Source organism: Ursus arctos, unplaced genomic scaffold (genome assembly GCF_023065955.2).
Source record: "Ursus arctos isolate Adak ecotype North America unplaced genomic scaffold, UrsArc2.0 scaffold_14, whole genome shotgun sequence".
Taxonomy (NCBI): Eukaryota; Metazoa; Chordata; class Mammalia; order Carnivora; family Ursidae; genus Ursus; species Ursus arctos.
This window is the reverse complement of record NW_026622808.1, coordinates 3848473-3859472: the sequence shown is the minus strand read 5'-3', so window position 1 is coordinate 3859472 and position 11000 is coordinate 3848473. Positions and strand designations below refer to the sequence as shown.

The window sequence follows — 11000 nt, the reverse complement described above, 5'->3', positions numbered from 1 at the left end:
CTGACATCTGGTCTCTCTCATAGATAGTTTTTCTGCTTTTTTCTTGTGTATGGGTCATACTTCCTGGTTTTTTTGCATGCCTCGTAATTTTTTTGTTGGAAACTAGATATTTTAGATAATATATTGTAGCAACTAGATATTTTAGATAATACATTGTCCCTCCTCTGGAGTTTGTTACTGTTATTTGTTTGTTTAATTACACGCACACCTCAGAGATATGATGGGTTCAGTCCAGACCACCACAATAAAACAAATATCACAATAAAGCAAGTCAAATGTTTTTTCTTTGTTTCCCTGTGCATATAAAAATTGTGTTTACACTGTTCTGTAGTCTATTAAGTGTGCGATGGCATCATGTATAAAAAACCTAATGTATATACTTGAATTTAAAATACTTTATTGCTGGGGCACCTGGGTGGCTCAGCCGTTAAGCGTCTGCCTTCGGCTCAAGTCATGATCCCAGGGTCCTGGGATCGAGCCCCGCATCCGGCTCCCTGCTGGGCGGGAAGCCTGCTTCTCCCTCTCACACTCCCCTTGCTTGTGTTCCCTCTCTCGCTGTCTCTCTCTGTCAAATAAATAAATAAAATCTTTAAAAATAAATAAAATAAAATACTTTATTGCTAAAACACACTATCATCTGAGCTTTCAGCAAGTCATAATCACTGGTCACAGATCACCATAATACATATAATCATGAATATTTTGAAATATTGCTAAAATTACGAAAATGGGACTCAAAGACACAAAGTGAGCAAATACCACTGGGAAAATGGCGCTGATAGACTTGGTCAATGGCACCAATAGACGTGCTCAAGGTGCTGATAGACTTGGTCAATGCTCAATGCCACAAACCTTCAATTTGTAAAAAATTCGAGATCTGCAAAGTGCAGAAGCCCAGTAAAATGAGGTATGCTTGTATTTAGTAACTGACTACATTATTTTAGTGAGGTCTCTTTCCTCATGACAGTGCTCGGCCTCTGATGTTGTTCCTCCAGGAGGCTCAGCTTTGGAATGCTCGCTGTCACCCCAGGGTGACAGGGGATTCAGTAGGCTTCTCTTCCTCTCTTCCAGACCACACCCCACTATTAGATTCCAGTGATTTACTGCTGGTTTCTCTATTGTTTTTAACAATGCCCTGGGTCATAAATTGATCTACCAATTAATCCAGTCAAATTCTAACTCCTTGGAAGGGATAGTTTCTCAAGCCAGTGTCTGATTTTTTGTTCTGATCCCAGGAGGGTTCCTCCCACCCGTACTATTCCCTTGTGCTCTCCTGCAAACCAGCCAGCCTACAGTTTAGCAGGTGTCTTGAATCTCCCAAATGCCTCCACCATTTTTGAGAGCACCTTGAGGCTTGAACTTCTTCACCCTCCGGTGCAGGTGTGGTCTGTTCCTGGGAAAGAGAGTAGAAGCTATCTGTTTTGTCTGTGTTTCTCCACCCACACAAAAATCTCTGAGCCAGGGCTCAGTGAGGTGGGTATAGCTACCCAGCGAAATTCAATGCAGAATTTTGAAAGAATGACCAAGCTCATTGAAAATAATGAGGTATGTGCTGATGTAGAAAGATCTCCAGTTTATATTATTAAACGAAAAGAACAGCATGGCACAGACCAGTGTGAGTACTTTGATCCATTTCATGTACATTTTTCAACTACTTAAATGGGTGCCTATATGCGGGCACTGTCTTTCTTCGTGGAGGACATTGTAAGGTATGTCTTATGGGTTATCTTGGGAAAGAGACTATGGGCAGGTTGTAAAGAAGCTTTCGTGGGTTATTTTTCCCTGTAGATGTCTTTAGGATGCTAAAATCCTAGATATATATTACTTTTTTTTTTTAATGCCAATAGCATTAACCTAGGTGGGGAGATCTGGGCCACTTTTGGTTTTCTTCTTTATTCTTACACATAGAAATTTTTAATTGTTAGGTCAAGGTTCTAGAGGAAGGTTTGTGGAATGAAAGCGTACTTTTCAAAGTACAAGCTTGTGAAGTGAAGTTCCTAGTTTTCCCAATCACCTATGTGTCACGTGCACCTGGTGGCCATCTTGCCAAGTCATAAGCAGAGTTAGCCGATCACTATTGAAAACCTAGAAAGGGGGAAGCCCTCCTGTCACAGCTGTGCAGAGACACAAAAGCATGAGGTGTGTGAAGGTGGCTTTACTCTGGCCCCTGCTCCTCGCAGTGTGGTCCGTGGACCAGCAGCATCAACGTCAACTTAGGCATGACTTGGAGATGAAGAACGTCAGTCCCCACCCCAGACCTACTGAACCAGATCTGCATTTTAGAGGCTTCCCACCTGATTCGTTAGCACACTGAAGTCTGAAAAGTCTTTGGACAGGCTCCCATCTTCTCATTCCCCCCACTGTGCACTGTCATCACCTGCAGGGTCCTTTAAACCCACCAAGGCAGGGTGGGTCCCAGCACAGACAGAAGGAATCCACAGCTCTGGGGTGGCCCTTGCAGGGGAGATTCTAATGTTGGGCCTGGGATTGCGAATTCCCCCAGAGCAATCTATACCTCCTTGCAATACACCTCAAACATCGCATCTGTGATAACCACTGATTTACAGTGGGTTTTCTATCTACTGCTCACGATACTAAGCACTGTATACATTCCATGTCTTTTTTAATCTCTACAAGCCCATAAACTGGGCATTGCCATGTTCATCTTACAGATGAGAAAATGCAAACTTAGAGTTTGAATAACCTGTCCAGCCTCCTGCAGCTGGTAAGGGGAAGAGGGCAGGTTCAAACTCAAAGAGCCTAATATAGTTGTTTGGCTGTGCCTCTCACTAAAATATTACCCTTTGTGATTAAGAAGTATGTGATCCTGGGGCGCCTGGGTGGCACAGCGGTTAAGCATCTGCCTTCGGCTCAGGGTGTGATCCCGGCGTTATGGGATCGAGCCCCACATCAGGCTCCTCCGCTATGAGCCTGCTTCTTCCTCTCCCACTCCCCCTGCTAGTGTTCCCTCTCTCGCTGGCTGTCTCTATCTCTGTCGAATAAATAAATAAAATCTTTAAAAAAAAAAAAAAGAAGTATGTGACCCCAGGGACACCTGGATGGCTCAGTCGGTTAAATGTCCGACTCTTGATTTAAGCTCAGGTCATGATCTCAGGGTCCTGGGATGGAGCCCTGGGATGGGCTCAGCGCTCAGCGAGGAGTCTGCTTGAGACGCTCTCTCTCTCTCTGCCCGTCTCCATTTGTGCTCTCTCTCTCTAAAATAAATAAATTAAATCTTAAAAAAAAAAAAGTATGTGATCACTTCTGGATCTCTGGTGCCCAGTTCAGTGTAGGTGCTCAATGAGAATTGGAGCCACGTCAGTGCGTTGTGAGCTCAATGTTTTGCACGTGTTCAATATAACGTCAATGGGTAAAAATATCTTCAGGTGAGACACAGCCCAGAACCTTGGAGCTAGATGACATGCTCGGCCCATGCCCTTCCTCAAGACCCCATCGGGAACTTAGTGGATGTTTACCAGTGTTTTATCGCAAAGTCTGGCCTCCAGTCATCATCAGATGATTCCTTCATCTGACCTCCCCCTTCTTTTACAGGGTAAGGGTCTGTGCTGCTCATGCCAACATTCCCCACATGTTAGGCGAACACATGACATGCCTCCGAGGTCCCCCGTGTGGTTCATCAGAGAAGAGAGCACGAGAGAGAGGGCTGAGCTAAACGAACACTCGAGTCCCTTCCAGCCCATTTACAGCTTTTGTTTCAGCTGCAATTCCTGGCCCTCCCTCCCCAATGAGCGGACGTTTGCTCAGGTTCATGCAAGGCACGATGTGCTCCCTGTCACCTGCAAGAAAGCCAAAATGCAACCTACACCAGGAGCTCAACCCTGCTCTCCGCCGAAGCGGTTCCCTCCGCTCTGAAAGGCACCCCACCCACCCATGCCGAGATCGCCACAAAATCCCAAGAGAGATCAGTGAGTTACTCTGATGTTTATTTTAATGCATCTTAGTCCACACAATTGGTATAAAATCAGAAAAAGCAAAGCAAAAAAAAAAAGAAACAAAAAAACAAAAACAAAAAGGTCTGGAGTCTTAGCATCAGAAGGGCACCGTATATAATCTACAGTTGGTGGCCAGTACAAGTCATTGCCAGACAGTCCTTGGAGGCAGAGAACAGTCTAGACCCGGCTGGGCCCTGGGAACGCACAGTCCCGGGCAGGGGGTGGGGTCTAGAGGCTGGTCCCCATGCTCCGACCGCAGGAAGAATGTGGGAGCGCTAAAGGCTGTGTTTATTATTGATGTATTATTGTAACACCTGCCGCCTAGCTAGGTACAAAAGCAGTTATAAACCATTTATATTACAGAGAATTATTCAGGTCTCCGTTCTACTTTATGTCGTAAAATCGTTAATTGAATTTCCAGTGAGTAGTTTAGATGATTAGTGATAATCGAGAATGGTAAATACATAGCACCATTTCGTAGGCTTGTCACCGATTTCTCATCGAGACGTGGGACTGAGACACCCACCGTCGAGGGCAAGTATCCCAAAGCCACAAGCCGTGTTTTTGCCGAGGGCTCCAGTCTGGGGGTTTCATCCATGTAAGTGTGAGGCTTCGCACGGAGGTGTGGGCGGCGCCCGTCTCTGGGTCACCCACAACGTAAGGGCTTTTGGCCTTTCGGGGTTTCTACCCACACTCTGGTTTCCTAAATGAGGTGCAGTGGAAGGGAGGTATCTTCTTTCCAATAAACAGGGAAGGGGCAAGACGGAGTTATTTCATGTCCGGGCAAAACAGAAAGAATGAAAAACAGAACAAAAATACTGAGCTCGATTATACGGTTAGGATGTAAAGTTCTTTGCTACTTCTTTAAGATTCAACACAGGGCTGATGGTCAACATAAAAAGCAAACAATACTATGTACATATATGTAAAAAGTGTTATAAATAGGTTTTATAAACCGTAGATATTATATACATCTTCAGTCAACACTAACCCCCCCCTTCAACTGCTTTCTGTTTGGTTTGGTTTGAGTTTGGGTTTTTTTGGCTAGCTCTTTTTTTTTTTTTTTTTTTTTCCTGGTTTCTGGTTTCCTTCCTCCCTTCCCCTAGGTATGCTCGGTGCCTCAGACCAGCTGTCTGGGCGCCTCATTCGCGTTTCCGCAAGATCACGTATACCACGCCGCTGAGAAGGGCCAGGGGGAAGGATACCCAGGCCAGGATGTAGGCGAAGCCATAGGAGTATTCAGCGGCGAAATGCCATTCCGGGTGCCTCACCGTGTAGATCGATGCTGCGCTCATCACACAGAGACCTGGGGAGAGAGGGACAAGCAGGGTGAGGGGGAGGTCACAGCGAGGGGTCCCCATCCACCACCCCCAGCGCGGATGCCACAGGACCGTGGGTACCTGCCCACACCACTCGCTGCTCTTGACGCACACACGCTCACAAACACACCCCAGTTGCCCAGTCTGTGGCAGACAACGCTGGTGCAAGACGAGCGTATCCGATTCTGGAAGAATCAGCTGCCAGGTTAGGAGGAGGGGTCTCAAAGATCTAGAAACATGGGAAGTGATCTGCTCTCTGGTTCTGATCTCTGTGACCCAGACCAGCATCTCCGCGGTCCCTTGTCATCTTTTTTGCCCCATCTCTGTTCCTTTAACTGTCACCAATTCCTAGCGGACTGCAAGAATCTGGGTTGCAAGCTAAACCTGCCCAGCTCTTTCCAAGGAGGGCTGGGTGCAGGAGCCCCTGGAAACCCGCGAATAGCTCTACAAATGAGTGCCGGTGTCATCTGAACCAGTAAAGTGAAATGACATTTTGCCAGTCTCTGAGTCACGTGAGGGCCAGGGCACGGGGCTCCAGGCAGAGCCAGGGGTCCCTTAGCAGGACTGCCACGTAACGGATCAAGCGAGCAATGCCTGTGGGCATCGCTAGGCATACAAAGGAATATAGAGAGAGGAAAAAGAAGAGGAGGAGGAAGGACGCGATATGAGTGGGAAGCAGAGGGAGGAAACTATCCTTGCACTTGGTCCCTTCCAATGGTTCCTTGGTGCCCCCAAGGTTGGGGCTGAAGCCCAACAAAGAGAGGAAGTTACTGGATACACAGATAAATCAGGTGATCCTTCCCTCGCTCACCTCTGCAGCTCTTTGGTGTGGGAAGGACAAGAAAACCCACCAGCTAGGGGCTCTTGAAGCAGGCAAGTTCAAGAGTGATGGTCCCTGCCCACAATGGCAGTCGGCGTCCCCCTGCAGGGAGGGGTCCAGTGATGTCAGCACCCCAGCCCGGAGCTATACAAAGCCTGCTCTGTTCCCTCTGTTCCCTCCTGAAAACAGGGTCTGTGAGAGGCTCTGAGTGACTCTATTATAAATCCAGCATGCTCTGTGGGATTCCTGTGGTTCCAAAGCTCCCAATGCCCCAGACCACCTACATCTAACCTCACTGCTATTTGGGCTGCTGTTCGCGGGACACTGCAACTTTGTTTGGCAAAGTGCAGAAGTGGGAATATGGTACATTTGCCACCCTGATAAGACCGTCCTTCTCCAAGTCAGAGGAGGAAAAACTCCCACTCGGTTGGCCCCCGCTGAGAAAGCCACACAATGGTCCTGGAACTACTGTGGGATCGGATCCAGGGCCTGCTACCTACAGAAAGTTCGGGAGACAGCAAAGACGCCCGGTGTGAGAGGGGAAACCAGAGCTGGCAAACCGTCGTTCGGGGAAGAAAGCTGTTTCGATCTGCCTGGAACAGGCTTTACTTGCCCTGAGGCCCGGGATCCCCAATTCTCTTCCCCAAGAGCCCCCCATGGCTCACCTCGGCAAAGTGCAAATTCGTGTCTTTAAGAAAGATTGCGGTTGTCTACAAATGGCTAACAGACACACGAAAAAATGCTCCACATCACTCGGCATCAGGGAAATACAAGTCAAAACCACAATGAGCTACCACCTTATACTGGTCAGAACCGCAAAAATTAGCAAAACAGGAAACAACAAATGTTGGCGAGGATGTGGAGAAAGGGGATCCCTCTTACACTGCTGGTGGGAATGCAAGCTGGTGCAGCCACTCTGAAAACAGTATGGAGGCTCCTCAAGATATTAAAAATAGAGCTACCCTAGGACCCAGCAATTGCACTACTGGGTATTTACCCCAAAGATGCAGACGTAGTGAAGAGAAGGGCCATATGCACCCCAATATTCATAGCAGCAACGTCCACAAAAGCCAAACTGTGGAAGGAGCTGAGATGCCCTTCAACAGACGAATGGATAAAGAAGATGTGGTCCATACAGACAATGGAATATTACTCAGCCATCAGAAAGAATGATGACCCAGCATTCGCATCGACATGGATGGAACTGGAGGGGATTATGTTAAGTGAAATAAGTCAAGCAGAGAAAGACAGTTATCATATGGTTTCACTCATACGTGGAACATCAGGAATAGCACGGAGGACCATAAGGGAAGGGAGGGAAATCCAAAGGGGGAGAAATCAGAGAGGGAGAGGAGCCATGACAGACTGTGAACCCCGGGAAAGAATCTCGGGGTTTCAGAGGGGAGGAGAGTGGGGAGAGGGGGTAACAGGGCGATGGGTATTGAGGAGGGCACGTGTTGGGATGAGCACTGGGTGTTATACTTAACTAATGAATCATGGAACACTACATCAAAAACCAATTATGTACAATACAGTGGCTAACCGAACATAATTAAAAACTAGTAAAAAAGAAAGAAAAGATTGTGGTTGTCTCTTGGGCAATACTGACCTACCTAATGAGGTAAGGGTTATGAAAAGAGAAATGTGACCTAGGGAGCAGCATGCGAAAAGGCCAGGCCAATGCCTGTCATGCTGGCAAGGCTTCCAAATGGGCCATGTGTCTCACCGGCCACCGCATGAGAAAAGGGCCATGAGAGCTGTATAGACCAGCCATGCCCAGATTTCACTGGCAGAGAGCGAACATTCTATCTGGGGCCAAGAGGGACAGAGGGAGGCAGGATTCACAAGTGTGGTGACTGACCAGATGGCCTAGTTTATACGAAATTTGACCGAGGAGCTGCTCAGAAGGAAACGAATTTGAGCTTTGCCCCGACCCGCAATGAGCTGAGATACTTACAAAGCCCGAGAGTCGATACACGCTTTGTAATTACTGTCGTCGGGAGACTGATGTTTTGGGGAATATGTTATTACAAGGCTGTCTGTCTGTACAGCAGAAGTGGCCTGGGATATAGGGTAGCTGATGCCACACCGTAGTCCTGCCACGTCAAACATCTGTCCCCATAAGTGGGTTGTAACTCGTTTCCTCACCCACCAGTAGGTGGGGGCGCGGTGAAGAAGGTCCCCCACGGGGAAGGGGAGTGAGGGTGCTGCTGTACAGGCAAGCCTTGTGCCTTCCTTCCCCACCGACAAGCAGTCTGTGCTTTGGGAGTGCCGGGGACGCCCCGGCAGGGGCCTGAGTCCGGGAGGGCAGTCAGCTGTCAGTGGCGGCCATAGACGCTGTCCAGACAACATTCGAGAGTTTCTCCCTGTCAGGACGGCTGGATCTCTAACCAGCCCCCTAAAGGCCCCTTGAAGAGGAGGCCTCAAGCCCCGTTCACAGCAGTAGCAACCACAAGTGAGCGATCAGAGCCCAGAACCTTTGGAAGGGAGCAACCAAGGGGCCAAAGGCAAAGCAAGAAATGGCGGGAAGTCTCGAAACTTCCCTATCTGCATTCCATTTGGCTCAGAACACAGGTAATGAGCGCCTAGTATGTGCAGACCCTGTTCTGGCTGTTGAGGGCACCAAGATGGATAACACAAGCCTCCTAACGTCAGGGGGGAGTGTCTTTCAGAAGCAGACATGCCCGTAGAAACTTCCAATGTGGTCTGACATGATTTCAAGAGTGGGAGACAGAAACAACCCGATGATGCCCTGAGAGGATGGACAGGCTCGGAGTCCAAACTGGGAGGTCTGGGGAAGCCTGAGGGGGGACGTGGTGCTTGATCTGAGTGTACGGGGTGTGGAAGAGATAGCCAGGGGAAGCGGGTCCTGACAAGAATCTCCCCTGACAGAGGGAGGGCAGCATGAGGGGAGGCGGGAGGGCCCTGAATGGCATGCTGAGGAAGTTGTGGTGGGAAGCACATTTTCAGCAGAGGGGAAACATGATCTGGGGTGTGTTTGGAAAGATCGCTTTGGCAGCAGCATGGGAAATGGATTTTGGGGTGGTGACAAGACAGGGGACGGGAAGGCACCTGAGCTGGCTTTTGCACAACTGTAGTGGGGTTCGTGAGGCCAAGAGAGAACAGAAATGGACACGATATCCACGCAGGGGTGGATTGGGTCTGGGGTGAGGGAGCGCAACATCTGGACGGTTCCTAAATGTGACATCTGGCTGCCACCACCTTGGAGCCACTCGGAAGAGGGAGAGCGCTGTGCTTTTCTATTCATCCCCCAAAGTCTTTGGTTCCAAAGCCCTACGACCGTATCAGTCTGTTTCATAGAAGAAACAGAACAAACAGCAAAACTCACTCAGGAGTCTCCTTTTACCGTCTTCTCTGTTCTTCGTAATCACAATAAATAGTTACTACACATGTGACCCGCGTTTGATTCTGCCAAGGGAAGACAATTATCCAGTCATCCAACAAGTGGGTTATTCAGGGCCTTCTATGTGGCGTGCCCGGAGCTCGGTGCTGGGTGTTAAGTAGTGAAATAAAAAGCCAAACATGGGGCTCTGTCTTTCAGGTCTGTTTCTCTACGAATTTCTCAATACTTTCTCATGGAGGGCAACCCATCCCGGCGGACTTAGGGTCAGGGTAACTACGGTCTGAAAACAGATGGTACCATTTCTGAAAATAAAAAAAGACTCCAAAATCCAGAGAGAGGATCAGAAAGGCTCTTCTCTAAGAAAGGGGTTTAGAAGAATCTATGGTTCAGGAATGGGACGAGTTGTCGGCAGAGAAATTTCTAGAAGACCTTATAGTGGGATTAGGGACAGCGTGATGGCTACACCAGCAGCTCCCAACCTGGCTGAACATCAGAACCACCCAGGGAGCGGCGCCACCCAAGAGCTCTCCAGGCATGAAGGCTGAGCACTGGCATTTTTTAAAGCATCCTCTTTTTAAAAAGGTGATTTTTTTTTTTTAAGATTGAATTATTTATTTGAGAGACAGCAAGAGAAAGAGAGTGTGTGCACGAGCAGGGGGAGGGGCAGAGGGAGCAGGAGAGAGAATCCCGAGCAGTGTGCAGAACCCACCATCGGGGCTCGATCCCACGACACTGAGATCAGGACCTGAGCCGAAACCAAGAGTCAGACGCTCAACCGACTGAGCCATCCAGGCGCCCCTGAAAAGGTGATTCGGATGTACAGCTAAGATGGAAAAGCAAAGAAGTGGCTGGAATCTCTCAACATGTCTCCAGGAGGCGGCCAACCTAACAAGTATGTAATCAAGGGAAGACAGCTCTTCAATGTGAGACGTGTGGCTTATTATGAAAAGCAGAAGGGGGTGAGGCAGCGAAGCAGACAGACCGATAAGCACCCACAGAGGTGTAATCTAGAGAAAGCAGAGACGACTCTTAAAGCTACAATCAGCCCCGAGAGCCCCCCGCACCTGGTACCTGCCTTTCCCGCACGCTCAAGTGTGTGATCTAAGGACCGAAGCTGGGCCCTCCAAAGGGAAGCTGGGCAGTGACCGTGCAGCCCGAAACAGCCCCCCCCAGACTCCAAAGATCTTCCAGTGGCTTCCATTTAAAATGCTATGGTGCAGGGCACCTGGGTCACTCAGTCGGTTAAGCATCTGCCTTCGGCTCAGGTCATAATCCCAGGGTCTTGGGATGGAGCCCCGCATCGGGCTCCCTGCTTGGCAGGGAGCCTGCTTCTTCTCCTCCCTGCTTGTCCTCTCTGTCTGTCTGTCTCTCTCTCTCAAATAAATAAAGTCTTTTAAAAAGATAATAAAAAATAAAATGGTTTGGTGCTTTGAAGAAGCATGGGAATCTATTAAGGGAAGCCCCTTCCTCTTTTAGTTGTCAACTTGAGTGGCAAGACCCGACTCAAATGCACCATTCTGGAGAGCCCGTGGTTGCCGGAGGAC

At 48.7% G+C, this 11000-nt stretch overlaps 1 protein-coding gene across 3 annotated transcripts in view; it reads right to left on the bottom strand.

Annotated features, from left to right (window-relative positions):
• Window positions 1-3927: 3927 nt before the first annotated feature.
• Window positions 3928-11000, bottom strand: part of PMP22 (peripheral myelin protein 22) — a 31582-nt gene continuing 24509 nt past the window's right edge. For all 3 annotated transcript variants that reach the window (XM_026521034.4, XM_048226898.2, XM_048226899.2), the window contains one exon: window positions 3928-5259. In XM_026521034.4, the coding sequence (XP_026376819.1) occupies window positions 5096-5259 (164 nt within the window). In that variant the 3' untranslated portion in view covers window positions 3928-5095. The remainder of the gene's footprint in view (window positions 5260-11000) is intronic.